The sequence below is a fragment of the Chinchilla lanigera genome, unplaced genomic scaffold (genome assembly GCF_000276665.1).
Source record: "Chinchilla lanigera isolate Chin_1 unplaced genomic scaffold, ChiLan1.0 scaffold00069, whole genome shotgun sequence".
Classification (NCBI taxonomy): Eukaryota; Metazoa; Chordata; class Mammalia; order Rodentia; family Chinchillidae; genus Chinchilla; species Chinchilla lanigera.
In genome coordinates this window covers 4,883,732-4,908,857 of record NW_004955470.1, presented here as the reverse complement: position 1 = coordinate 4,908,857, position 25,126 = coordinate 4,883,732, and the positions used below count along the sequence as shown (strand labels likewise).

At 52.4% G+C, this 25,126-nt stretch overlaps 1 protein-coding gene across 1 annotated transcript; it reads right to left on the bottom strand.

Moving 5' to 3' along the window:
* Positions 1 to 1,706: 1,706 nt before the first annotated feature.
* Cnga3 (cyclic nucleotide gated channel alpha 3) lies at positions 1,707 to 24,804 on the bottom strand. The gene is made up of 8 exons (XM_013522702.1): positions 24,730 to 24,804; positions 24,455 to 24,583; positions 17,424 to 17,537; positions 15,349 to 15,528; positions 12,537 to 12,587; positions 8,307 to 8,414; positions 6,328 to 6,434; positions 1,707 to 3,364 (listed from the first exon to the last, which is right to left on the bottom strand). The coding sequence occupies exons 2-8, from the start codon at positions 24,547 to 24,549 to the stop codon at positions 1,956 to 1,958; spliced, it is 2,064 nt and encodes a 687-aa protein (XP_013378156.1). The 5' UTR covers positions 24,550 to 24,583; positions 24,730 to 24,804; the 3' UTR covers positions 1,707 to 1,955.
* Between the last annotated feature and the right edge of the window lie 322 nt (positions 24,805 to 25,126).

Genomic DNA, 25,126 nt, shown 5'->3' with positions numbered 1-25,126 from the left:
ACCCACCATAGATGGTCAGATGAACTCTGAGACCTACATAAATCCAAAATACACAATTGAAATGGCAGTACCTCTTGTACAAACTACATCAGGGCTCAAACATGTAGCATATGTATTTTTTTTTTTTTGTTTTTTTGAGACAGGGTCTCGATATGCAGTTCAGGCTGGCCTTGAGCTCACCTTGTAGCCCAGGCTGGTCTCAAACTCAGAATGATCCTCCGGCCTCAGCCTCCCTAGTGCTGGGATTACAGGCATGTGAAACATGTAGCATATGGATTATAACATCAGACTACAGACTTCAAAAGCAAAGTGGGGTATTTTGTCTGATGAGAAGAAGGGAGAAGGAAGAGGGAAGCAGGTAGAGGGGAGGAGAGGGAAGGGGGAAGGGAAGAAGGGAGGGAAGGAGAGAAATAAGAAGGAAAAGAAAACGACTCATCTTTGTGCAATTTGCAACATGTATTTAAGTGAAGATTGGAACACTGAGGTCATAATTTGCAAAGATAGAACCCAAATATATAAATGTCATAAAATAGTAAAATCCTGTGTCAAAAAAAACATGGTTCTAAAAGAACGAAGGGACAATTTGCAAAGATCTAACCTATGGCTTTTATCTTTGAGAAGTCCTAGTTGTCAGCCATCTTAGTGACCTAGGACACCCTTCTGATTTCCAGCCTACAAGGCTGTCCTTGAACACAGCTCTCCTTGAGCTAGAATAGGTCACCCCAGGGTGTGGGTCTAGCCTCCTTTAGGGATGCCCAGGAGCAGTCTCCCTAGGCAACGCCCCTCTGCACAGTGTCCAAATCCCCAATGATCTGTAACAGCCAGCAGCACCTCCTCTCCTACGGTTTGGACTCTGGGAGGGGGACAGAGGTTGCTTTGAGTCCCGCTGTCCCTTTCCTAACTCAGTGGCTTTGTTCTATGAAGTGGGTGGTGCTGTCTCAGGAGCTCAAGGGCAGGGAGTCTAGATTGGCATCACCGACTTGAAGGGCTGCGGGGTGGCTTCTCTTCGTCCCACACTATCTGCCACAGCGCTACTGAAGGCTCAGGGTCCTGGGGTCCCAGAGCGCACAGGGAAGCTGCCTGACTCCGAGATGTGCCCCCGCCTGTCTTGCATAAGGGTGAATGTGAGTTACTACACTGTTCTCTCGGCTTCCTGTTGTACTTTCATAATCAGAGGGTGGTGGAGTGAGGTTGAGGAGGGGAGAGGAAAGGGTGGCAATATTTTTCTATTTATAAGAGAGCTAGGCTAAAAAGCCTGACAATCTCCTCCTTTTTCCATTAAAAAACTGGTCTGGCTGCAATGGTGCACACCTGTAGTTCCAGCTCCTTAGGATCACCTGAGGCCAGGAGTTTGCGATCAGCCTGAGCAACATAGCAAGACTCTGTCTCAAAAAAATCCCCCAAATCAGAGTCCTCTCCCCATATACTTCACACTTTCCCATGCTCTGCCTCATGCAGCATTTAATGTGGACCTCACAATAAACTGCTACTACCCAGGCCTGTAACCGTGTGGTGCATACCTGTAACCCCCGCACTCTGAGAGGCTGAGGCAGGAGGATTGCAAGTTTGAGTCCAGAATGGGCAATTAGTGAGAACCTAAGAATAAAAACTAAAAGATGAGCTGGAGATGCAGCTTATTGTGAAGGCCTGGGTTCAATCCCCAGTACAAGAAAAGAAGAGAGAAAGAGAAAGAGAGAGAGAGAGAGAGAGAGAGAGAGAAATATCTGCAAGTGACATATATATGACAATCGCCATTTAAAAAAAATCAAAGCAACAAAATAAGCTGGCACTTCCGTGGGGCCAGCGTCATGAGTCCTGTTTTCTAGCTGAGGAGACTGGGCCGCCTCCAGCAGTCCCACAGCTTGCGAAGGACCTGTGCCACAAGGCCCCACACAGTGGGACCGCCCGGAAAGCTGGCCGTGCGAAGCAGGAGCAGGCGACAGGCACCTCCATCTTCACTGTTGCTCGTCCTCTGTTTCGGCGGCACCCCTGGGGGCCCCAGCGGTGGCCAGGCCGCTCCCGCAGACCTTCGCCTGGCTCTCCAGCTGGCTGAGGCGCTGCTTCACCTTCATCTGCGCAGAGCTGTACTCCGCAAGCAGCCGCGCAAACCTGGTCTGCAGGGCGTCCAGGGAGGACTCCAGGTGCTCCACCTTCTCCTCGATGTCCTTAGGATCTGGCCCGGCCTTGACCAGGTCCTCGTCGATGAGATTGTCCTTCATCAAGATCTGCCGGCCCTTCTCCTCCAGGGCCTTCTTGGCCTCGGGGTATTCGGTGAGCGCCTCCATCAGGTCGTCCTTGGAAAGGCAGAACAGGTCCGAGTAGCCGATGCTCCTGATGTTGGCGGTCCTGCGGTTGCCTGACTTGCTCCCCTTGATGTTTAAGATGCTGATCTCCCCAAAGTAACTGCCGTCGCCGAGGACCACAAACTCGGTGACCCCGTCGTCCGCCACCACGGCCAGCTTGCCCTCCTTGATGATGTACATCTCCTTCCCGATGTCCCCCTTCTTGCAGATGTAGTCCCCAGGGCTGAACACGGTGGGCCGCAGCTTGAGCACCAGCTCCACCAGCAGCCCCGCCTCGCAGTCCTGGAAGATGCGCACCTTCCTCAGGGTGTCCAGGTGCACGTTGATGGCGATTTCAGCCTTCAGCTTGTCCGGGAGGCTCTTGAGCACCTCCTTCTCATCCACTGTCTTCCTGTTGGCCCACAGGTAGTCAAACCACCGGATAACCCGCGTCTCCAAGTCCTTGGTCACCTTGCGGAACTGCATGTACTGCTTGATGGAGTCGATTCTAGCCTGGAACTCGGTCCTCGAAGCATTCATGTTGGAGATCATGGAGCCCACGTTGCCCACGATGGTGGCAAAGATCAGGACGCCCACTAAGAAGTCTATGACCACAAAGAGGTACTCTTCGTCTTTCACAGGGGGTGGGGTCTCACCAATGGTGGTCAGGGTCAAGGTGGACCAGTAGAGACTGTAAATGTACTTCCTGGAGAGGCGCCCATACTCGGGTTTGGAGATGTTTGGGTAGACCCAGGAGTCTGTCCCAAAACCAATGAACTTGGAAATGGCAAAGTAGATGCAGGCGTTCCAGTGGATGATGATGAGGATGTACAGGACCAAGTTCCCAATCCTGAACATATTGGGGTAATTGGTCCTCGTCTCTGTACGGTCAAAGAACTCGAAGAGCCGGGAAAACTTCAGTAGGCGGTTGAATCTCAGTTCTGGGTAGTTCACACCCAACTTTAGATAAGCCAGGTCCGTGGGGACCAGGGACAACACGTCCAGCTTGAAGTGCAAAGTCTTTGTGTAATGTTTCCACAGTCTCTTCACATCCCGGACCATTAAGCCTTGTTCAAGGAAACCTAATGAAGGAGAAGGCCGGAGGGCATCAGAGAGCCTGTTTTTGACTATGGCCAGAGAAAGACACTTTATATCCTGATACACAACACACAAGGACACATATGAATGGAAAGAGTTTCAAAAAACTGCACCATTCCTGCAGGGAAATCACTCTGATGTTTTTCCTTCTATGAATTTCTCCTCTAGTTACTCTTTCAAAAGATAGACCAAGTGGGTGGGTGACTTTGAAAATAGGTTCGGAATTAGATGACAGCAAATAAGGAGTATTACATTTGAAAAGATAAATGGAAATTTTACATATATGTATTTATTTATTAAAAGAGGCCTTTTATTTATTTATTCTTTTTTTTTTTTTTTGGTTTTTCTTCGGTACCGGGAACTGAACTCACGACCTTGCGCTTGCCAGGCAGGCGCTTTTGCCACTGAGCTAAATCCCCAACCTCTAAAAGAGGCTTTTTAAAGTTAAGAGATACATTCTAGCATACTCACTGCCTGGGATTTGCTTGAAAATGTGATGGACCTGCACCCATAGCTTGAACCCAGAGGTCTGGGGTGGGTGTAACAAGTTGTGGTGATGCTGGCCCCTGTCTAGGGCCACCCCTGGGTAGGCCCGCCCCTTTGGTCAAAACGGAAAGTCAAGTGTGTTGGCACATGCAGTGTAAGGGACACCCCGCTTCCAGCCCCCATTCCTCATGTTGTTCTTTGGTTAGACAATTGTTCTTTGGTATCTGTGGGGGGGTTGGTTTCAGGCTCCCCCTCAAATCCTCAGGAGTTTAAGTCTGCTATGAACTCACCTGCAGGCACCTTTTATGCTTTTATAGCCCTGGGGACTACATAAAATCCTCAGGAGTTTAAGTTTACATGTTTGGTACAGGCACAATTTTAATATTTTATATACAATAGCATAGTATTTGCTTCTAAGCTATGCACATCCTGGCACATACATTTTTTTTTTTAATGTTACTGGGGGTTGAACCCAGGGCCTTTACACTGAGTTGCATCCCTCTCCTTTAAAAAATTTTTTATTGTGAGACAGACTCTTGTGAAATCTCTAAAGTACCCAGGCTAGGTTCAAACTTGAGATCTTCCTGTCTCAGCCTTCTTGTATACTTTAAATGATCTCTAAGTTACTTATAATACCAATACAATGTAAGTGCTATGTAAATTGTGCTATGTTTGGAATAATACGAAAAAAGCTTTTACATGTTTGGTACAGGCACAATTTTTTTTCCAAGTAGTTTTAATTCACAGTGGTTGGATCTGTGAATGTAGTCTGCAGTCACAGAGGGCCAACTGTACATGTGTCTTGAAGCATATAGTTGGCCATGGAACACTCCTTGTGTCTTGGGACTCCTTGCCAGTTCTTTAAGATTTCTCTCTCACCGATGGGCATAGTGGCACACACCTGTAATCCCAGCACTCAGGAGGCTGAGGCAGGAGGACCATTGCAAGTTTGAGATCAGCCTGGGCTACAAAGTGAGCTCAAGGCCAGCCTGAACTGCATAGTGAGACCCTGTCTCAAAAAGACCAAAAAAAAAAAAAAAAGATTCCTCTCTCAATTCTGAAGCTCTGTTTCCATGGACTATGGTCCAGTGGCAGCTTGGTTAACGTGCCCCCACTTCCCTACCTTCCCGTTGAATCTGAGGTTACCAAGGGGAATGTCAAGCACAGGAAAGTGTGGAGTCAGCATCTGAGAGCTGGGGTCCTGCCCCGCCCAAGCACGGCTCCATGAGGGACAGCCAGCCCGGCAGGCCCCTCACTCTCACGTCGACTTGTGCTACAGCAGAGGTCATCTCAGGGCAGGCAGTCGCCCCTGTGCACCTCAGGCCCTGTGCTGGAAGCCTCGTGTCGGGCACCCCTGTGGAAGCAGAGGCAGCAGTCCAGCATGGCTGTGCAGTAAATGTAGACTTCAGGCAAATCATGGGATCTGTGGCCTAGGTTTCCTAATCAGTAAGATGGAGGCGACCATGCCTGCACTCTTTGCCTCGTGCAACAGTTCTTTTTTATTTTTTTTTCTGGTGTTGGGGATTGAACCCAGGGCCCCATGTAGGCTAGGCAAGTGCTCTACCTCTGAGCTGTATCCCCAGCAGTTTTTAAATTTTGTTTTGAGACAGGGTCTTTCCAAGTTGCCCAGGCTGGGCTTGAATTTGTGATCTTCCTGCCTCAGCTTCCCAAGTAGCTGGGATCGCATGTGTGCATCACCACGCCTGGCTCCTGCGGCAGTTCTCATAAGCCTGCAAGACCCGGCTGAGGTGCCGTGTGCACCGTGAAGCCCTGACGAGGTCTGTGGCTGTGATGAGAAGCATCGCAGTTTCTGGTTTAAGGAACTGGGAAAAGACAAGTAGGGCCTCCACCTGCTGAGGTGATATTTCTGTGCAAATTAGATAGAGGTGCCCGCAGATGAGTTTGTAGCGGACTTGCTGCTGGGAGGTGGGGTCTGGTTGGAAGAGGTGGGTCACGGGGTGTGGTCTGGACGGGTTTCCTTTTCCGGCTCCTCCCTTCTCTCTCTGCTTCCTGAGCAACACTCTCCTGCCACACCCCTCTGCCCCGCTGCCCTGCCTTGGAGCCAGGGGCCTGTGGACTGAACCTCTACAGACTGTGAGCCCAAGAAACCTCTCCTCCTTTAACTGGTGGGTGTCAGGTATTGTGTCTCCGATGAGAAAGAAACTAGGACAGTTCGATTTCTCAAGGCCACTGAGCTCACTGGGAGCGCAGAGCCCCAAGCCCAGGCGTCCTGACCCCTGCTCAGGGTCCTGTCCAAGGGTTTGTTGCTGGGGGGCTGAGATAACAGCACTCACCCTTTGGTTGGAGCATCCTCAGCCCCTGCCTGGACTCTCACGGTCAAGGGTAGATAGCATCCGACCAGCCATTCTGGACCTCCTTGGGCACTTCCTGTGGTCCTCATGGTCCCCCCACTGAGGCCCTGTGTCCTGGCAGCAAAGTCCTCATCCTGGGGCACACTCACCTGTCCGGGCTCGCACCAGCATGTCCAAGCCGTAGAGGACATCTGCCGAGTAGTCCAGGGTCAGCCACAGCGTCAGGTTCTCAGACTGAAGCTCATCAAAGCAGGCCCTAAACAAGCCGGGCGTGAGGCACGAGGGGCAGGGCCGCGGTTCCAGCACAGGTGGGCACCAGCTTTGCCCCACATGCCTGGCTCCTTTCACACGATAACAGCCCTGCCTGTGCAGTGTCACCCAGGATTCTGAGGAAGAGACCCAGGCTCTGAGGAGCCATTGTGCCCCGTGGTCACTGCGATGGCTTAGAGGTGGTCACTGGGGGCATGACCTGGAAGGGTCTATCTTCCTTCCTGGCTCTTCCCTTCGCTCTCTGCTTCCTGGTCGCCATGACGTGAGCAGCCTCCCTACGCCAGACCCTTCCACCAGGCCCTTCCTGCCTCGGCACCAGCTGCCTATGGACTGACAACCTGAGCTAAACTAACCTCTCCTTCAAGTTGTGGGAGTCAGAGGTTTGTCCCAGTGATGGGAAAGGAACTAAGGCAGTCTGCAGCCCCTAAGCACAGCTGGGGCTGTCCCTAAAGGTGACCAGTGAACTACAAGACCCCAGGGAGCAGCTTTGCTGCCATCCTGATGCTCTCCCGCTCCACAGGCCCAAAGCAATGGAGCCAGCCGACCATGCACTGAGACGTCTGAACCATAAGCCAAAGTAAAACGTTCCCTCTTTCGAGTTGTTCAGCTCAAGTATTTTGTCACCACAGGGATGTAAAAGTGACTGACGAAGGTAGCACCAGGGCTCCTCTGCATGCCTGCCACGTGGCACAGTCAGGGATGCTCCCCCTGATTCACCGCACACCCGCTGGGGCCGTGACTGTCCATCCTGCCCAGCTGCTCAGAAAGTATCCCAAAGCCCACTCTCCACTCTCAAGAGATGGGGTCGCCCTTGCATCTCAGTCTTGCACAGCAGCTCAGGAAGACACCTGACAGCGCTATGTCACCCTCAGAGCTATGTCAGTTCAGTCCTGGGGAATGTTTAGGAGACCCCAAGCCCATTTGCTCTCAGAAGCTCCGAGCCTGCCTCTGCACCCTTGTCCTGTGGGCCTGCTGGGAGGGCCCCCGGCCCCTTGCTTAACTCCGGAGCAGCAGCTGAACCCTCGGACTTGCCAGGAATGGTGGAGGCCCTGCAGCCCCCGAAGAGCACTTGCCGTGTGCCCTTGACTGAGGCCTGCTCAGGAAGGCTCCCAAAGCCCCACTTGGCCCTTGGAAGAGCGCGGCTCCCCCTGGTGGCCCCACACTGTAGGTTGGCACAGGAAAGCCCCAGGCCCCGCTTTCCCTCAGAGCAGGAGCATGGGGCCCCGCATTCCCAAACAGCCGGCTTCCCAGGAAAGGCCCTGACCCTACTCATGCTTTTGGGACAGCAGCTGCTCACCCTCGCCGCGCTTCCCACCTGCAGCTCGTGTGGGACAGTTCTGCAGCCCCCGCAGGTCTTCAGAGAAACAACTGCCTCCTCTAAATCCCGGCAGTGCACGCGCCTAGGAATACCCTCAGCAGCATCCACAGCTACCCCCAGAGAGTTGCAGCCCGCTTAGAAAAGCCCCAGCACCCAAGCTTCCGCTCAGAGGACAGTCCCCTCCCCCGCCCCCGCTGCACATGCTCAGACATGCCCCAGGCGTTGCTGCCGAAATACTGATTCCTAGGCCCGCCCTTCCCTCCTAAGAGCAGCCGCCCACCTGTCCCCCGTGTAGATGACACATGGAGGACACAAAGCACCAGAACCCCCGCCCTCTAGCTCGAGCCCAGCTCCCCTCCAAGGGCTCATAGCACCCAAAGAGTTCTTTTGGGGGATCCCCTGGTGTTTTTACAGATGGGGAAACTGAGGCACCAGAGCTGTAGGGTGGCTATGTGGGGACTCAGAGCTCCAGCTTCTGGGCCCCGCTGTCCCTGCCCCAGCCGTCCCTGCCCCAGCCCCTCCAGCCCAGCCCTACGCCACCTGCACACCAGCAGACACCAGTTATAGAAGACTGGGAGCGCGATGACCATCAGCCAGCGGTAGTAGAGGTTGCTGGAGGGGTCCACCACCATGGCGTCCTTCTTCTTTCTGGAAACCAGACATACACAGACAGTGCGGGGTATGGAAAGCCTATGGCTTTGCAAGTTTTACAGACCTGCATTCGCTTAGCGACCCGAGGGCAATTTCAGGTGGACCCCTGAGAAGTGGCTGCCCACAACAGGGTCCTTCCAGTCTCAGGGGTCCCTCGGGGGCATCCCTGAATGGAGCCAGGGTGGATTCCAGAGGTCCTCCCCTCCCAGCTCCACACCCCCAGAAGTCACGAAGTCATGGCAATGACATTCCCGTGTGCCCTGTGGCAACATCCTCATCCTTCTTGATGGTGGGCATGAAGATGCCATGCAGCAGTATCACTGAGGGGTGCTGAGGGAACAATGGAACCAGCTGGGGGAGCTCTGCGAAAGTGCTGACTCCCAGGGCCCACCCAGGAGGAGCGAGGGCTGGGAAGGTGCGTCTAAGCACAGTCCCCATGTTTCTGAAGCGGTTCCTCTCAGCTGGCCATGGACACTCTGGAGTACACCCTTGGGAACCCTGTCCACCTTGTTCACTACATTTATGCTGAAATGAGGTTACTGATTTCATTATTGCTACCCATTCCATATTGAGAAATGAGTGGTTCAGCCTCTTGCTCTATAATTTCTGATCGTTTTCATGAGCTCTTGGACGATCACGAACAGCCTGAGATCAGAGACATTTGGTGGTAGCAAGTAGTAAACCCAAATCTGCACATGGGCTTTTGGAAATCACAGGTCAAACTCTTTGTTCTTATGACTTATAGGTTGTTCTCAAAACCTTCTCTGGATCAAACAAAGACCCAAGTCTTGAAAAAGCCACTGAGCAGGAGAGAAGCAAAATTCACAAACAGGGGCAGGTTTGTAACACACACAGAAGATCCCTGACTAAGATGGTTTGACTTAGAACATTTTTTTTTAACCTTACAATGGTGGGAAAGTGACATGCATTCCGTAGGTACCTGACCTTGGATTTTTAATTTGGACCCTTTTCCAGGTTAGCAATATGCCACCCAATTCCCTCTGCCCTGGGCAGCAGTGGCAATCACTACGTTGTTGTATAGAATGTAGACTTTGCATTGGAGGATCTTGCCCAGCTGTGGCTGATATAAGTGTTCTGAACACTTCTGTGGCAGGCTAGACTGAGTTACGGCATTTGGTAGGCTCCTGTACTCCATGCATTTTTTTTTTTAAATTTATGGCATTTCCAACTCAAAATGTTGTACCAGGACAGAGACCCACTGTAAGTCGAAGAGCATCTTTAGCTGCAAATCTGAGTCATCACAGCCTGCAGAGGAGGCTGTGCTCAGATGCATGCTCAGACACTGCTGGCTGTGAAGTTGCCCACCCAGGTGTGCAGGATGGCTCTGCTCACATCGGTACCTCTTCAGGAAGCTTTCCTCTGCTTCCTTTTCTTTACTGGGTGCCTTTGAAGAGTTAGGTATTGTTAAAAGTTTATTTAGCTAACAAGTATAAAAGCTCAGTGAGGCGGGCATTGTTGACCCATTGAACTGTTGAGGAAACCGAGGTGAAAGGTAAAAGATTCTGCTTGTCAAGTGGGGAACCCACTGGAATCACCCTTGGGCCTCTCTGACTTCAGTTTCCCATACTCTGGAGGTTGAGAAGAAAATGTCTACTCACTAAATGATTATTGAAAAATATCGGGATGTTTTACCTAGCAGTTTCTAAGGAAAGAATGCTTGTGCAGACATGAATGGAGAAGAACAATCACCAGCGTTCTTCACAATAATCAGAAAGGGTAAGCAAGGTAGTCCTGTGACTGCAGAAGCTCTATCACAAATGACAGAATTCTGCCAGGCCACTTCAAACCATGCTGGAAACAGTAACATGGGAAGATGGTTCCTAATATTCTCCAAGTTCAAAAGAGGTATCCGAAAGAGTTTCTAGTCATAGCTGAGTTTGCTTTCTGTTGCTGCCAAAACAATTGATCACAAATTCACTGGCTTAGAAGTCCATTCTTCTGCAGACCTTCAGGTCAGAAGTCCAGGATGGGTCTCACCTCAAATCAAGCAGAACTGTGACCCTTTCCGGAGGCCTTAGCGGAGAATATGTTCCCTGCCCATTTGGGTTATTGGCAGAGTTCAGCTCCTGGTCGTTGTAGGACTGAGGTCCCTGTCTTCCTGGAGTCTGTAAAGCGAGGGCTCTTCCTAGCTTTCCTGTGCTGCAGGGCTTCTTGGTTCGTCACTCTTTCTCCATCTTCAAAGCTATGACGGTCATTACTTCAAAGTAATGATGGTCAAGCCCCCCATACACTATGAATCTCCTCTCCTCCTCCTCCACCACCATTTGCTTTAAGGATGCATGTATGGCATTACCCTGGGCCCACCCTGATGAGCCGGGATAGCTACCCATCCCGGGTTTGAAGTCTCCTTTCTCACATAAGGTAGCTGATTCACAGGGTCCAGTAACTAGAACAATAGACTTTAATTCTGTTGGGATTTTGTCTTTTGACAGCGGAGAGGAATAAGATGTTAATCAGATTGTTAACTGAGAAAAACAAGGACAGCCACCCATCCATGCCCTGTCCTCTTGAATTTACAGCGCAGGACCAGGCCACCTGTGTCATACTGTCAAGCGACCAGAAGAGGGCGCCGCCTACAAGCTTACCGGGCGCACTAAGCCCTATAGAGTTTAATTACACCCGGGCTTGCTCGCTCTATCAAGGCGTTATGGTCCTGGGTTTGGGCTGTTCCTAAGGCTACCAAAGTGCTGAAGGCTGAGGAAAAAACAGCACCGTCTAGCTGCGTCCCTGAATCCACCTAGATCTGCTGGAAAGACTCTGCACAGAGCTGCGAGGTGATGTTGGTTTTGGTTGGGAACTGGTTGATCAAGAAGAGAGAAGTTATTCAGGACCAAAGGAACTAAGTAAAAATGCCGGAAATGGGGTACAAGAGTAGAGGAAGATGTCCACAGAGGGTTATTTTCCCTATCTTCTGCACCCAGGTCGCTCCATGTTGGGGCAGTCCCCAATTTTGTCCCTTGGTCGGTGTGTGGACCTTGACCTGAGCCCCTCTGGAAAGCTTTACGTGCCTGGGGCAGCCAGCACTACCCGCCCACGTCCTTGCCCACGTCCCAGCTGAGGACAAAGCAGCCCAGAGACCTCTGCCTGCATTTCTAGTCCCCAGAGTCTTGTCCTGGCCAGGAGACTCAATACCTAGCCTTCAAGGATGGCTCCTGTCAGGCTGGCCTTAAATCAAGCGCATATCACAGTTGCTGTTGTTTTGTAGATGAAACATGTTTCTTGACTGATAGCATTTGACTTTCTGGATTCGATGTCTGAATTTATGCACACAAAATACACACTTCCTTTTTGGCAGGAAAAAGAAAAATGTTCTGGGGTACAAAAAGGGAAATAAGAAAAGGCCTGGGCATATTCTTCTGTCAGCCGGAAGTCAGGAAACTGGCATGTCTTGCTGATGTGAATGGTTTTCCTCTAGCCTCCAGGGAAGACTCCTCTTGCTCCCTACAGTCTTCTGCAGAGAAGTGTGCGGCTGTGCACACCCACCAATGCACCAGGACCACCTCGCACGCGTGCACTCACGCACGCCGAGCTCTTGGGCAGCACTTGTGAGAACCACGTTACACCCGTCAGCCAGCTCGGCATTGGTGACAGGAAGTAACCGCAGCGGGGCAGCCCTTCCTGCTTTCTGGAAATATTTACATTTCCTCTTTCCACTGCCCTGGCGATGCCCTCTAAGTTGGCCCTCGTTGGCCCCAGGACAAGGGCCTTCCCTGGCACCCCAGAGCTTGCGGAGGTGGATGGCAGTTCATCCGCTGCTGTGCACAGGGGCTCTAGGTTGGCATCCTCTGATACACACGGACTCAGGATGATGAATAAAGCTTAAAGCGTTTATCTGCCGAGGCCCTTTTGCTTTACAGATGAGAAACATGCGTCAAAAGAGAAGTGACCGTCCCCAAGAAGCCATGCAGACCTGGTCCCCTCCCCTGTGTATCCTTGAGGAAGGGGGGGATTTTCAATGAAAGGGACAGGAGTCTGGAAAGGTCTACTGCTACTTGGGGCGGGTGGGAAGCGAGAGGACCTAAGGGAGGAGGTAAAGTGGATCCTGCAGGGAGAAGGTGACCTGGGATGGAAGGAGCGGGCTGCGGAGCTCCTACTTACTCTTCCTTGTTGTTGCAGGCGTTAGTATTGTTTCTGGCCAGGGGCCAGGCGCTGCGGGGGCAGAGAGAAAGCGGCGTGGGAGTCATCAGTTCCTCAGGACCTCCTCCCCAGGGGATCATCCCAGGACCCCTCCGCCAGCTCCCAGCCAACACCTGCAGTGTTACCTCAGGGACAAAGACTTTCTGGGAAGGGTGGGCCCTGGGGAAAGTCTGGGAGGAAGAGAGGATGAACCGGGGCTCAGGAAACCACTCAACAACTGAGAGCTAATGGATTCAATCCCACCCAGCATCCACTCCATTCTGGTTAAATTCCACTCCATTTCCGGTTTTAATCTACCTGCCCACCCCCTCGCCAGCTCCCACCCCTCCTGAATCGCACAACTCCGGGACCTGCCAACCCTGGTGCCCCGTGAGAACCGGCTGGGGTTGGGGCTGGCATTGCCCAGGCTGAATGTCGGGAGCCAACTCTCCCAGCTCCTCCTGCATTCAGCGGGGAAGGTCTTTGTGACCATCGCAGGGCTCCACACTGCTGGTTTCAGTAAGCCAGGTGCCTCCAGAGCCGGAGGGTGGCTTGTCCACCCAATGTCACTCAGGTGGCTCATAGGGACCATGGGGATCAGAGCCAGTGGCTGAGGACACTGCAACCTGACTCTGTGGGTGATTTTTAGGATGCAGGACTTCCAGCTGGTGCTGTTTGGGCTATTTCTGCTCATCCTGCCCAACCCCTTCTCCCCACCCAAGATATGTGCGTTTCTGGGTTGGTTCTGCTCATTTTAAAATCCCTCCTACAGGGGGCGTAGCTGACTATGTACATTCCTATGTCTTAATTCCACAAGGCCAAACCCACACAGGGAACTGACACCCGTGTCCAGGTACACTTTGTTTTGCCGCTGGGACTTGGCCTCCAAAAATTCCAGTCTTTCTCCTCCTCCAGGAAGCCTGCCCGCTTGATCAGCTACCAAGCTGCACATCTCATTCATCAGACCACCCATCAGAGCCTTCCGTGAGTGGCCGGGCTGTCTGCAGTGTAGTTAGAACCTGTCCCGAACGTGACCCTCTGGCCATGTGGTCACACAGGCGAGTGAATAAAGAAGGTATCACCATAAATCTAAGATTGTAGGAAGCCCATGTGAGCAATTAAGCTGAGGAAGCCTTTGCCCTACACAAATGGAACCAGTCTAGCTGCGTGCTCAAAAACCTCTTTCTCCTCCCCTTTCCCACCTTCTCTTCCTCCTGACCCGTGTTTCTGTCTCAGCAGTGGCCAGCACGCCAGCCGTGTCCCAGTGGAGCTCCCTGAGGTCTGGGTGCTGGACCCGGGAACCTGGGACCACACCACGCTCACTGGCCCAGGTCCTCCCGTCTTCTTCCCGCAGTCTGCGGAGCCCAAGGCACTATGTCCTAGTCTACTGGGAACCTTGCCTCTTAGCTGAGTACTCTGCCATTTTTCCTGGGTAGAGCAGACTGAATGTGAATCCCCTACACTCGTCCTTAGCAAGAAATGACCCCAGGCCCTCAGATTTATCTTCAAATGCTCACACATTTCCCCATCTACTGCGTGACCCGTGATGTCACCTTGGCCCTGTCTCTCCCACAGACAGAGATGTGGTGGGAGAGTGGGGGGAGGGGCTCTGGAGCGATCTGTCCGCTCCCCGAGCTTTCATCATCACCTCCCCACGTGTCCACTGAGGAGCCCCAGACTCGAGCCCTTGTCCTCTCTGACACAGGCAGAGACGACATTCTCTCCAGCCAAGCTCACTGTGGCCGCCCGTTCTGCAATAGTCACGCTTCCACCACATAAACTTCACCCCAAAGAGGCCTTCCCAACCTGTATTTCCTTTAAGAAGCTACCTGCTTGTGAGGCCAGGGTAAGCCTGTGTCCCCTGCACGACTGACCTCTCTCCTCCTTCACAACCTTGGTGGCAGCTGAGTCAACCCAGGGTGGCCCCATGGTCTCTCCCCCACCTCAGCCGGTGGGGGTCTTCTCAAAAGCAAGAGAGGCTGGGAGGCTGTGTGTGTGAGTGTGCGTGTGCGTGTGTGTACATGAGGAAGAGGAGGAGGAAGGGGGAAAAGAGAAAGAAAAGGAGGAGAGGAGGAAAAGAACAAAGAGGAAGAGGAGGGGGAGGAGGGAAGGAGGAAAAGGAGGAAGAGGGGGGAGAGGGGGGAGGGAAAGGAAGGGGAAGGGGAAGAGGAAGAGGAGGAGGAGGATGTCAGAGCACTAACCCCATGGGGCAGGTGCATCTTGCAGCTGGCTGTGGACCATGCAAGAAGCGGCCCAGGGGACTTTGCCCTGCGGATCCTCCCCCACCCCCTCTCCTGCCCACCTGTCCATCCCTTCTCCACCCAGGGGTTCTTACCCTGATACAGGACATGGATAATTTCATGAGGGTCCTGTGGACCCTCTTTCCAGAAAAACACGTGCACACTTGTGCAGCAAGTGTGGGTGCCACTCAGGTACCCCTGAGACTCTTGGTGCAAAAGGCCCTGCTTTCTGACAAGACGGGTCACAGCGCAGTGTGGCTGTGGGGCCCTTGGTGGAGAGACTGGGCTGGCAGCGCCCCCCAGTGAGCTTGGAGACCTCACGCAGGAGGGGTCAGTGTCACATGAGCCTGGCACCCGGTTCGAAGGCCTCCTCTCTTTTGGGGCATCTTGGACTCAGCGTGGGAGATGTCACAGCCTGTGAGGAACCCCAAGGACAGATCTTCTTCAAGGAGTGGCTGTGGGGCCACAGAGGGGCATCTGAGCTGGACCAGTGACGCAGAGCTTCCTGCCCCCATGGCTGGGGCCAGCGGCCCTTTTCCCCTCTGCTGCCTTACCCTTTGCCTCTGTCTGGCGACTCCTGGCTGCCCACACTGGACTGGGCATTGTCTTTACGGCAGGACACCTCCTGGAGCTCAGCTCCATGGAAACGCTCCAGAAAAGCATTGGGTCTCTGGTCCTCGTGGTAGAAGTGCCTGGTGGCCCATGAGCGCAGGGAGATGACGAGGCGTGACAACCTGGGGGTGATGGACGGCAGTGGTCAGGGGAGGAAGGACAGGAAAGCCTGTCTCTGGTCTCCAGAGGCCAGCAGAGGCAGAGGTGACCATCAGGGCTCAGGGTGGGAGCCTGAGGCTCAGGTTTGTGTCACACTCTGTAGGGGCCTTTTTTCCCCTTCTCTTGCCTCCTCAGTAAGGGACACTATCTTTTTATCACAGCTTTGTCCTTTTAACTCTGCAAGGGCCTGATCCTCAAGTGGGGCTGCAGCAAGCTCTTCTGGGCTTTCCTTGCTATGAGCACTAAGCCTGGGAACAATAAAACAATACCATTTTCAAGTGGCCACGTTCAGAGTGAAGTTTAAAGGAGCAAACATCCACATACAAAGTAGACTCTTGTCCTATTAAGCTTTCCTTACACAAATCCCGGTTCTCTCCCCAGGCTTGCATAGAAGTTGCTTGGCAACTTATCTGGGACCTCCCCCACAACCAAAGAGCATGGCCCGGTCCCCAGAACTTATCTGAGCTGGAGCTGTCCTTCCCTGGAGGCTCCTTACACCTGCCTCTCCTGTCTGCCAGAGGGAACGGGAGAGACCCAACCTTGTCCTTGCTTGGTACCTATAGGGCTCCCCATAAAGTCAGCCAATCTGGAACTCAGTCAAGAACGGTCACACACCTTACCCCTCCTCACATGCTGGTGTCCTTAGCTAAAGGGTGACACTGAGGCAAAACACATGCATTGAATCCCCCCACCCCCAAAATGTGGGACTAGTGGGGAGGGAGGGAGGTGAAGATGATCAAAGTATGTTATGGGCATGCACGAAGCTACCAGAATGAAACCCACTAATAAATGCAATAACCAATAAAAATGAGGGAAGACAAAACATCCCACCCAGCTCTGCTGTGAGCTGCTGCGCAGACATTTTGAGGTGCCTGCCCCACCCAACCTGTGAGCTCACGCCCCGTGCTCCCCACGTCCTCTCTCTACCCAGACCGCAGAACCAAGGTCATTCTGTCCGCTCCAGCCTACCCAGCAGGCCCAGAGCTGACAACGGACCTGCTGCAGTCCCTTAGGAGCCATGGGGTTGGATATTTCAACCCAGGATGATAGGGTGAACCCATTTCAGCCTGTGCCCGCTGACACCTGTGAGAGCAGAGAAAGCCCGAAGCGGGGAGACACGCAGAAAAGCCAGAGACTTAGGAAGCTCCAAGAGAAAATGAGGGGGCAGATCGCTGCCTCCCGCATCCCGTCCCCTGCACCCCACAGCTCCCTTCCCACAAGCCTGCGATGTTAGCGTGTCCCTGTGCCCGGCCGCAGCCCTGCCTCAGTCCTGTCAACCGGAGCTCATTTAGAGATGCTCTCTCTGGCAACCAAAGAGCCGTAATTCCAACAGCATCGTGTTAGTAAAACAACAGTGGAAATCACTTACATGCCCAGCTCAATAAATCACGGCAGAGTAGCATCCTCCACCGTGCAAAACATGATGAATAAATAATTGAGTACATGTGGGGTGATAATCTTAAACAGAGCAGATGAACACATGCCTAGGTAAAACTATGACACTGGTAACAAAAAATCGTGGAGGTGATAACGAGCCCGATGTCAGCTGTGTGTGGATGCCGGCCGGGTCTTCCCACCTTCCCTGGTTGGCTTTTTCTGAATTCTTCCAGCCGTGCGCCAGTACTCCAGTGTTTGTTTTTATGCAAGCCATCTCAGATCAAGGCAGTTTTTTCTCAGACTCCTCTGAGCTCAGAGTGCCTGCCCTGAGAGGAAGGTAATCATACACTGGTGGACGGCAGGCTGCTGTGCTTCTCCAAATCTGCACCCCCTGCCCCACCCAGCATGGTTCCTGGAGGTGTTCCCACCTTCTTCTGCCTGGGTCTCCCCTTCCCACCTAAGGGCTGGGGCTGGTGGTTACCTGGCTGGCCCCACGTCGGTGAAGGAGCCTCGCCTGGGTCTGGCCAGTCCTTCAGTCTCCATGGCGATCCCTCGCTGCGCAGCTAACCGTGAGTGCTCACAAGGCTCGCAGACCCTGGGAAATCCAATGTGCAGCATGCGAAATTGATTTCAAGCTCATCCACCTCCTGAACACAATCAGGAGTGAGACGGACTGATGCCCTGCTTCTGAGGGAACCAGCTGCCACGGATCCTCAAGTCAGGGGCCCCACTGACGTGCAGTTCCAGTAGGCCCAGACTGTTGGGGTAAATGTAACCCTTTTTGTGTGGCACAGGGGATCGAACCCAGGGTCTTTGCATTGAGCTATGTCCCCAGCTACTTCACACCATCTTGAAATCTTTTGAGACAAGATCTCATAAAGTTGCCCATGTTGGGCTTGACTTTTTGATCCTCCTGCCTCAGCCTCTCAGAGTACAAGGATTACAGGTATGTACCATCCTGCCTGGCTCTGTGACCCTTCCTTCATGGTGAGCCTGACCAAGGAAGGCAGCTTGTGTCTAGCCACTGTCCATGGCAGAGGAAACGAGCAGCAAAGGTTGACGTGGTCCCTACTGGAGCGTGAGTGAGGGTGGGGGCTTCCAGTATCTGACATCTTGAGCTCTAGCAACTATTTCCACAGCAGCAGTCCAGGGTATAGATTTTGACCCAGCACATTTTTGCCTGCTGGAAATCCTACCCACGCTCAATTGGCTGCCTCCTCCTGGAAGCCTGCCCCAGCCTCCGTCCCACTGCGGGTGTGCTACGGTCCCACTTCCTGGGCCATTCCATATGCTTGTCCGGCTGCCCTCTGCAGCCCTCTGGCTAAGGGGAGGACCCCGCATCCCTGCCTGGAATGGGCCTAGCCCTCTAGGCACAGTATGATTATTTTCTGGGATGAATGCTTTCAGATGCAGAACCCTCACCTCTGTCTCCTGCAAAGCAGAGGGAAAGGGCAGTGACCTCACCCATGCAAGTAGAGGCCAAAAGCACGTGCATAGCTAGGACAGGGGTGACAGCAGGAGAGACCCTGGTGCCCGTGGAGCTGCCTGGAATAAGACCAGCAGCACGTTTGGGAGTTGCTGCCTTTCTTTTAAAACCTCCTAAGGCAGAACTTGATCAGCTTGATGAAAAGCCAGCCTGGCATCAGCCCCTGGGGATTTGCACTTCACTCTGCAAGGCCTGAGGAGCCCGGGGAAGGCAAATTAATTCCAGCAGGCGGCCTATTCTAGCCTAATCAGCTTTCTTAACAACGTGGTTGAAGCAAGAGGCAAGAATTAACGTTCGAGCAAAGCTCCGGCATCTCCCACTGAGTGATTAGAAGCCAGAGTCCTTGAATCCCAGGTGCTGAGCTGCTGCCTCCTTTCAACAGCAGCGCTGCCATCTCCACAGCAGGAGCCCGCTGCCATCCCCTGCCCTGCCCGGGTCACCTTTGGACAGCCCTGGCTGCCAGTGGGAACCTCCTTCCCACAGCAGGGCTGCAGGAACCATGCGGAACCGGCAGCTTCACCTTCCGTGAGACCACCTTCAGTGACAGGGACCCGTGCCACATCTGGTTTTCCAGGCCAGCCGCCCGCTCACCCAGCCATTGAGCCTGGGATTCAAGTTTCTTCCTCGGCACAGCCGTTCTCCTGGGAGCAGATCCCTGAGCTCTTGCTAGGCTGGACAGCGACATGGAGGCCCCTTGCTGTCGCTGGGGACAAGCCAGGAAGTCGTCGCTGGTTTTGGTGGTCGCCAGCTACCAACGGTCCAGACCCCGAAGTCTTACCACAGAGCTGCTGCTGAAGCATTTGGCTTGAACTTGTGCAAGGGCGACTGAATTTTCAGAAGTGAGAGCCGGGCTTCCCGTTAACCCTCGTTCGCTGATGCCGTGAGAAGCATGGGATGGAGAACAGTCACACTTGCCTTTCCTCCCGGCACCGTCTCGATCACGCGCCATTCACTGATGGCTAATGTACGGCAGCTGCATACATATTACCACCCAGCCCATGCACCACAACCCCGTAAGAGAAGACATGGGAGTCCGGAGAGGTTGACTAACTTCCCCGGGGTCGCAGGGTGGGATGGCACAGCTGAGACTTCAGTGAAATTCCATCGCATTTCGAAACCTGCTCCCATCCACTCCGTGAAACTGTCCTTTGTATTCTCAGATATAGTACAGATTGAAACAAAGGCTAATCGGACAGGGCTGAGGAGTGGGCCATGCGGCATGAGAGCGGAGCTATCATTCTGATCCGTGTGGCCACACAGTGTGGTCATGTCTGTGTATTTCCAGAGCAGCTGATGGACTTCTTCCCTCACAGCCTTAAGGGATGACCCCCATCTCATTTGTGAATACGTAAGAGACCCGTGGGGGGTCCTGCTGCATCGGGAAGCTCCAATTGCTACGCGCGCCTAATGTTCTGTACCTCAGAGGTGGGATGTGCATTTCAAGGGACCGAGGTCAGATACAGGAGGAGGTGGCGGGGGGATGAATGAGTCCATCCCTTCAGCCCTTGGATCTCAGCAACTGGCCACGGCGAGGCTGCTGGTGGCAGCTGACCGTTGGGCTGGGACTCCGTTACACTGTGTGTGCCTGGGAGACCCAGAGCCCATCCCGAGGATGGAGGTGTCCAGTCCCCACCAGGGCCCAGCACTTCTGTCTATTCTGGTTCCTCGTCCTCACAGGAGGGTGCATCCTGACACCAGATTGAGTTCGCAGCGAAGGAACCAGCGTTCACGGCATTGAAGACGGCGTGCAGACGAGGAGGGCAAGACCCGCTCCGATTCCAAAGCACACCTGTGGCTGGCAGTGGCGCCAGCCACTGTGTGAGATCACGTGACAATCACAGGGGCGCAGCAGCGGGGAGCCCGGAGGCCTGAGTTTGAATCCCTACTCCAGCACCTGCCAGCTCCCCAGCTGGGCCAGTGGCCGGATCACTCTACCCTGAGAACTGAAGCATGCTGACCTTCATAAGGCAGTAAGGAAGACATGGACAGTTTAACTTGATCTCAGCATTGTTCAAACACCAGTCCCAGAGAGGAACACTTAGCCCTGAAGGACAGGGAGCGCCTTCTATGACATAAGTCCAAGGGACAGTACCTGGTTAAATAACTCTTGTTATTGTGGGCTGATCAGGCCCGCAATCTCCCAGGCATCTTCCAGATGCTTAAATAAATGAGACAGTGGAAATGATTTCAGGGCTCCAGGAGGGACTAACTCTCTTACAGTTTTGACATTCTCTGAGTTTAGACAAAGACTTCTCTGGGTGGCCCATATTTATTTGGTTTTCAAACAAAGGAGGAAGATACCCAAGAAAATATGGGAATCTCACAGGACCTTGGGAGAATTTTCCCAAGTAGTAAATTATGTCAATCAGGAGAACTACCTTATCTTTAGGTTGGTATTTCTTGTAGGAGTGTGGCGCCTGCAGCTGCAGTCTCCTTTTAGTTAATTGGGGTTGGAGCCAGAGGTCCTCAGCTGTGGCCTTATCTTGTCCTTTGAGGAGTCAGAGCTTCACAGGCCAATACAGGCCTCAGGGTGGCCAGAGACTCAGAGGTTCACTCGCTATGAGTCTGCTGCTCCTCTTTAAACGAGGTGCCTAAGCTTCAGACAACTCACAAATAAACACAGAAAGCCAATTGGTTAATATTAAATCCAGCTCCAAGCCGCTTTATAGTGGTCTCCAAAAGGGCATAAGGAGGCTTTTTCTTCCCTGTGTGTCATCTGCATAATTGTGTGTTATGTCCTGAAATTCTGCCAAATCAATGTTTTTATTGAGCTTCAGTCTTACTTTTGTGGAATGCTTGGAGGTATTTATAGATGAAACCCAATTACAGCCATGCCCCACATAAAGTCATTTCAGTCACGAAAGGACCACACGTGTGACAGTGGTCTCATAAGACTATAATGGAGCTGAAAAATTCCTATCACTTACTCATGTCTTGCACTGATCGTACGATGATGAAATCGTCTAGCAATGGATTTCTTAGAAAGTGTCCCTATCGCTAAGTAGTGCATGACTATAGTTAGCTCTCGGGGAAACTGACCTCATGAAGCAGGTGGATCGGAGATGGAAAGAGAGAGGAACTGAATGTCTCAGTGGACGTCTGAGCCCTCAGGAGACACAGGTACTGAAAACTGGAAGACGTTTTTGGCAATCAGTGCAAGAATGGGGAGCTGGAAGCCTCCAGGGAAACAGGCAGGCGAGTCTGCGGCCAGGCCCTGTCCTGCCTGTAGCTGGCAGAGAGGCTTGGGGCACGGCCTTGCCTGGACCTCGGTCTCTGTAGGAAGAGCAGAGCAGGCCAGGACCCCCAGAGCTGCCCCTCCTTGCACGGGGTTGGGTGCAGGTGGTGAAGGTGCTTCAAGGCCCCTGACGCTGGCATCAGCAAGAAGGAGACCAGCTAGCACAGCGCCACACCATGCAGGCCTCTTTCGAGGGACAGGGAGTGCCCAGCTTCCAAGCTTATTTGTAGAGAGGAGTTCATGTGGGCAAGATGATGGTTTCTTTTGTCCTCTGTCACCAAGCGAGGCAGAGCCTCCCGTGAGAAGTGGAGCTGGTAATTAACTTCTCACTCCAGAGCATCCGGTGGCTCTGTGTGGTGACCTTGGGACACAGGAGTAAACTGAGGTGACCTTTCAGCACCAGGCCAGGGAATACGACATTTTCTTTTTCTTTCCCTCTTCTCAAGCTCTGAGGAACTTGAATGATTGGGATCTGCTGCCACTGGCCACTCGTAACAGGCAACAGAAGCCAACACGTTTCTCAGTCTTTGGCCTGGGAGAAGCAGCTCAAAAGGGTTTTCTCGGGTGATAATTGCTCTAAAGCAACATGTTTTTATTTCTGGTATTTTCAGAGTCCAAAATGTTCTCATTCAAGGGAAGCATTTTTATCCTTCTTTATGACTTTCCCTGGGATGATAACTTCAATGATTTAATAAAGAGAAGAAGAAAACTGCGCCTCCAATCTGGTGGAATATGGGTGCGCAGCAGGCAGGAATGTCTCAGGGAACCTGGATATGGCAGCGCCTTCATCCTGGGGACACTTAGCAAATGGACTCACCGCAGAGGCCCCCTGGCTTCTTTTTTTTGTTTGTTTGTTTTTCCGGTACTGGGAATCGAACTCACGACCTTGCGCTTGCCAGACAGGCAGTGTGCCGCTGAGCTAAATCCCCAGCCCCAGGCTTCTTGACATCATTAGATAGTGCAGTGCACAGAGTCACAAAGTCCAGTTATTTAACCCCAAAGCTTTTTTTTCTTTTTTTCTTTCTCTTCTTTGTCTCTTCTTTTCTCCTTCCTTCTTTCCTTCTTTCCTTCCTTCCTTCCCTTCTTCCTTCCTTCCTTCCTTCCTTCCTGCCTGCCTTCCTGCCTTCCTTCCCTCCTTCCTTTTTTCCTTCCCATCTTCCTTGCCTCCTATCTTAGTTTTTGTTGTTTGAGATAGGGTTCCACTAAGTAGCCCAGTCTGCCCTTGAACTCACAATCCTCCTGCTTCAGCCTCTAGAGTGCTGGGATTACAGACCCCAACTCTTCTTTTTTTTAATGGCAAGAATTTCAAGGCAAAGATGTGTTTTGTCCAAACACCATATCTCTGCTTGCTGCCTTCTCTGCCCGAGGGAATCTGGATGCTCCCCCAAGAGCTTCACTCCTGCTCCTCCAGGTAAAAGGGGACAAGGGAGAAGGGTCCATTTGGCTTGAGAGAACCCTGGCCCTGGCGGCTTTTGTGCTTCTCCCACTGGGCCCGAGTCCAGAAGCCTGGCATCACTGCTGTGCCTGAGCTGGGGCCCTTTCTGCCCTGATACCCAACACTCTGGTCAAAGTTCTTCTCCAAGGGCCTTTGGTAGCCATTATGGGGAAGAGACCATTAAGGCATACTGAAGTTTTAGCAGAGGTACATGTTCTAACAGTGTCTTTTTTCTTTTCTTTTAAGTAAGAGGTGATGCTTTAGCCTACAGGAACTCGTCCCCAGCAGCAGACCACAGGCAATTACAAAAGGCCAGTTAGAGGAGCATGTTTCGGTAGGTAGGATGGGATTTTCTGATGCCTCTGAAGTCACGGGCACCTTCCTACGGTCCCAGCCCCAGTTTATAATGGTTGGAGGAAATAAATATGGGTTGGCTGCTCTGAGATTTTCTTTCCTTGGCCTGAATCTCAGAAGGTGGGGTGCAAGGGCTGCATAAATTTGCAGTAATGGGGACTCGACCTCTTTGGGACTGTTGACCATCCTTTATTAGCAGTGTTTGCGGAGGTGCTGGGACCGGGAACCTAGACAGGCAGAGAAGACAGATGTGCACTGAGAACGGAAGTGCTGCCTGCAGGTGATTGAGGAGACATGGGTCATGAGGAGTGTGGGGGTGTAGGGCTGTCACTGCATTTTGTAACCTTCAGGTAATATCAATTTACACTTTGTAGCAGGGAGAAAATTTCAGTTCTATATAACAACATTGTGTTGGAAAGAAAGTTTCTCATGGTTCAACTCAATTGTCTCATTGAGAATTTAAGATTCATAAAAGTGTGGGTCCATGTACACTACATGGATAATCTCTTGTGTCCTTACCATCACACCAGGAGCTGAGGAAAGAATGCTATTCCATTTCACAGGTGAGGAAACTGAGGTGGAGGAAGATAAAGTTAGTAACTTAGAAGTGGCATTCAAGGCCCCTTATTTCCATATGGCTGCCCTAATCAGGATGTCAGCAATAAGGCTAATGGCTTGGCTGGCAAAGACTGCCCATTCCCCATACAGGCTCATGAGCATGCTGAACCCTGGTGCTGTCCTGGAAGTGAAGGGCATGGCTTATACTACATCCTTAGTGCCCAGGGCAGGGGCTGGCGTAGAGAGAGTTCAGACATTTTTTAGGTGTATAGGGCAAAGTGTAGCAGCCTGGAGATATTTCTACAGTAGTTTTTTCTGCAGCAATGGGGTGACCACCCTGGCCACCTATCTGTGGCTGGCCAATGCTAAGGCAGTCTTCCCCCACAGTCTAGATCTGCTCAGGAGTTAACCTGTGACAGGCACACAACAAAAGTCCCGCCTTACCTGCTGAGGTCATTTTCAGTATGATCAAGATCGCTGTCTGTGCTCCTCGCTCTGGTCAAGGAAGGGTGGGAGTATTGGGTGCTGACCTTGGCCATCTTCTCTCCTTTCACATTCACCCTCAGGGGGTGGCTAAAACATGAGCACAAAGCAGAGGCACGGTCAGGACAGGGAGGTGACGCAAACCCAGGTCCTCGTGGACAAAGGCTGTTCCACGTGGTCCCCCCAAGCAAGCTCTGGCCCACACGCCCTCCTCCACACCCTCCCTTAGTTCTCACCAGCTGAATTTCGGTCTCCTGTCTCTGGGATTCTCACTCACTTTTGCTCATGAGGCCATGCTCAGGAGCTGTCCAGAGTTCAGTGCTAAAAGGAATAGCCAAGCAGATACCTGAGGTAAGGAAGCCAGTACCTGGAGGTACTAGGGTATGAGTCTAGGGAGTGCTGAGGTGCATCCCCAGCACCTTTTTATTTTCTTATTCTCAAGCAGGCTCTTGCTAAGCTGTGGAGGCCAGACTCAAACTTGCCATCCTCCTGCCTCAGCCTGTTGAGTAGCTGTATCACAGGCCAGCATCACCCTGCCCAGGCTCATTTCCTAACTTTTAATCTTATAATTTGGCACATTCGGTAGCTCTCCTGAATTCTGTTTTAAAACAAAGTGTGAAAAAATAAGTAACA